General features: G+C 52.9%; 1 protein-coding gene across 1 annotated transcript in view; it reads right to left on the bottom strand.

Annotated features, from left to right (window-relative positions):
- Positions 1–382: 382 nt before the first annotated feature.
- The window catches only part of LOC138863489 (proteoglycan 4-like), a 5077-nt gene continuing 2959 nt past the window's right edge, over positions 383–2500 (bottom strand). The window contains exons 5-7 of the mRNA XM_070127640.1: positions 2426–2500; positions 1045–1569; positions 383–976 (exon numbers count right to left, since the gene is read on the bottom strand). The exon at positions 2426–2500 is cut by the window's right edge and continues 30 nt beyond it. Coding sequence (XP_069983741.1) covers positions 383–976; positions 1045–1569; positions 2426–2500 — 1194 coding nt within the window. The remainder of the gene's footprint in view (positions 977–1044; positions 1570–2425) is intronic.

Here is a 2500-nt window from a genome sequence, read left to right as displayed (position 1 = left end):
GGAAAGGAGAAAGGAAAAGGAAAAAGAAACAGAATGGGTGCGGGAGAGAGGAAGAGGAGAGAAAGGAGAAAAGAAAGAGCGAGAAATTAAGAAACACAAGAGGGAGAGGGAAGAAGAAGAGAAGAAGAACGAAAGGGAGAGAGAAAGACAGACCCAGAACACATAAAACCAAGCGCAGCGGGACACCCAACACATCGAGCAGAAAACAAGCAAAACACACATCCATCAAGAGCTCCGTCCTGGACCGGGAAGGGAGTCCAATAAAGACGCAGGATCAAAGATTCACGGATTAATAACAGAGCAAGAGGCAAAGCAGGAGTTTTATGCGAGCGATTGGGGCGGAGGCGACTCCAGCGCGAGGACCGAGCGAGGGAGCCGAGGATTAGGCAAAGTGGCGAGCGGACGAGGACTCGGGAGGACGGGTCGGGTCGCGCTCGTCAGGAGGGAGCTGCGAGGACTCGGGAGGACGGGTCGGGTCGCGCTCGTCAGGAGGGAGCTGCGAGGACTCGGGAGGACGGGTCAGGTCGCGCTCGTCAGGAGGGAGCTGCGAGGACTCGGGAGGACGGGTCGGGTCGCGCTCGTCAGGAGGGAGCTGCGAGGACTCGGGAGGACGGGTCAGGTCGCGCTCGTCAGGAGGGAGCTGCGAGGACTCGGGAGGACGGGTCGGGTCGCGCTCGTCAGGAGGGAGCTGCGAGGACTCGGGAGGACGGGTCGGGTCGCGCTCGTCAGGAGGGAGCTGCGAGGACTCGGGAGGACGGGTCGGGTCGCGCTCGTCAGGAGGGAGCTGCGAGGACTCGGGAGGACGGGTCGGGTCGCGCTCGTCAGGAGGGAGCTGCGAGGACTCGGGAGGACGGGTCGGGTCGCGCTCGTCAGGAGGGAGCTGCGAGGACTCGGGAGGACGGGTCGGGTCGCGCTCGTCAGGAGGGAGCTGCGAGGACTCGGGAGGACGGGTCGGGTCGCGCTCGTCAGGAGGGAGCTGCGAGGACTCGGGAGGACGGGTCGGGTCGCGCTCGTCAGGAGGGAGCTGCGAGGACTCGGGAGGACGGTCGGGTCGCGCTCGTCAGGAGGGAGCTGCGAGGACTCGGGAGGACGGGTCGGGTCGCGCTCGTCAGGAGGGAGCTGCGAGGACTCGGGAGGACGGGTCGGGTCGCGCTCGTCAGGAGGGAGCTGCGAGGACTCGGGAGGACGGGTCGGGTCGCGCTCGTCAGGAGGGAGCTGCGAGGACTCGGGAGGACGGGTCGGGTCGCGCTCGTCAGGAGGGAGCTGCGAGGACTCGGGAGGACGGGTCGGGTCGCGCTCGTCAGGAGGGAGCTGCGAGGACTCGGGAGGACGGGTCGGGTCGCGCTCGTCAGGAGGGAGCTGCGAGGACTCGGGAGGACGGGTCGGGTCGCGCTCGTCAGGAGGGAGCTGCGAGGACTCGGGAGGACGGGTCGGGTCGCGCTCGTCAGGAGGGAGCTGCGAGGACTCGGGAGGACGGGTCGGGTCGCGCTCGTCAGGAGGGAGCTGCGAGGACTCGGGAGGACGGGTCGGGTCGCGCTCGTCAGGAGGGAGCTGCGAGGACTGCGCGTGCTAGGAATAAGGATGCTGGTAATAACAACGGCAATGGTGATGATAATGAAAATGATGATTGTGATGATGATACAGTAATGATGATTGTGATGATGATGCAGTAATGATGATTGTGATGATGATACAGTAATGATGATGGTAATGAAAATGATGATTATGATGATGATACAGTGATGATGATTGTGATGATGATACAGTAATGATGATTGTGATGATGATACAGTAATGATGATGGTAATAAAAATGATGATTATGATGATGATACAGTACTGATGATTGTGAGGATGATACTGTAATGATGATTGTGATGATGATACAGTAATGATGATGGTAATGAAAATGATGATTATGATGATGATACAGTAATGATGATGGTAATGAAAATGATGATTATGATGATGATACAGTAATGATGATTGTGATGATAATACAGTAATGATGATGGTAATGAAAATGATGATTGTGATGATGATACAGTAATGATGATATTGAAAGGGATGATAATACAGCAATGATGATGATAATGAAAATTATGATTATGATGATAATACAGCAATGATAATATGATGTTTATGATGATAACAGCAATGATAATAATAATAATGATGATAATAATAATTATTATTATCGTTATATTATAACCTTTTTCATAATGGCCATGTTCACTATAATCATCTTAATTAGTGGCTAGTAGAGAAAATGCTAATCTTACTATCATCAGATTCAATAATATTGTCATCCTTTTTATTATCACCATCCTTAATGATCGACAATATGGATAATAATAGCAAATAATGATGACAAATAGCAATAAAAACAATGATGAAATTACATACCTGATCCGATGTGATTTGACCTCATCTGACTTGATCTTATGTGATCTGATGCGAATTGGCCTAATCTGATGTGATTTGACCTGATCTGATGTAAT

This window comes from Penaeus vannamei, chromosome 12 (genome assembly GCF_042767895.1).
Source record: "Penaeus vannamei isolate JL-2024 chromosome 12, ASM4276789v1, whole genome shotgun sequence".
Classification (NCBI taxonomy): domain Eukaryota; kingdom Metazoa; phylum Arthropoda; class Malacostraca; order Decapoda; family Penaeidae; genus Penaeus; species Penaeus vannamei.
This window is presented reverse-complemented; position numbering and strand designations above follow the sequence as displayed.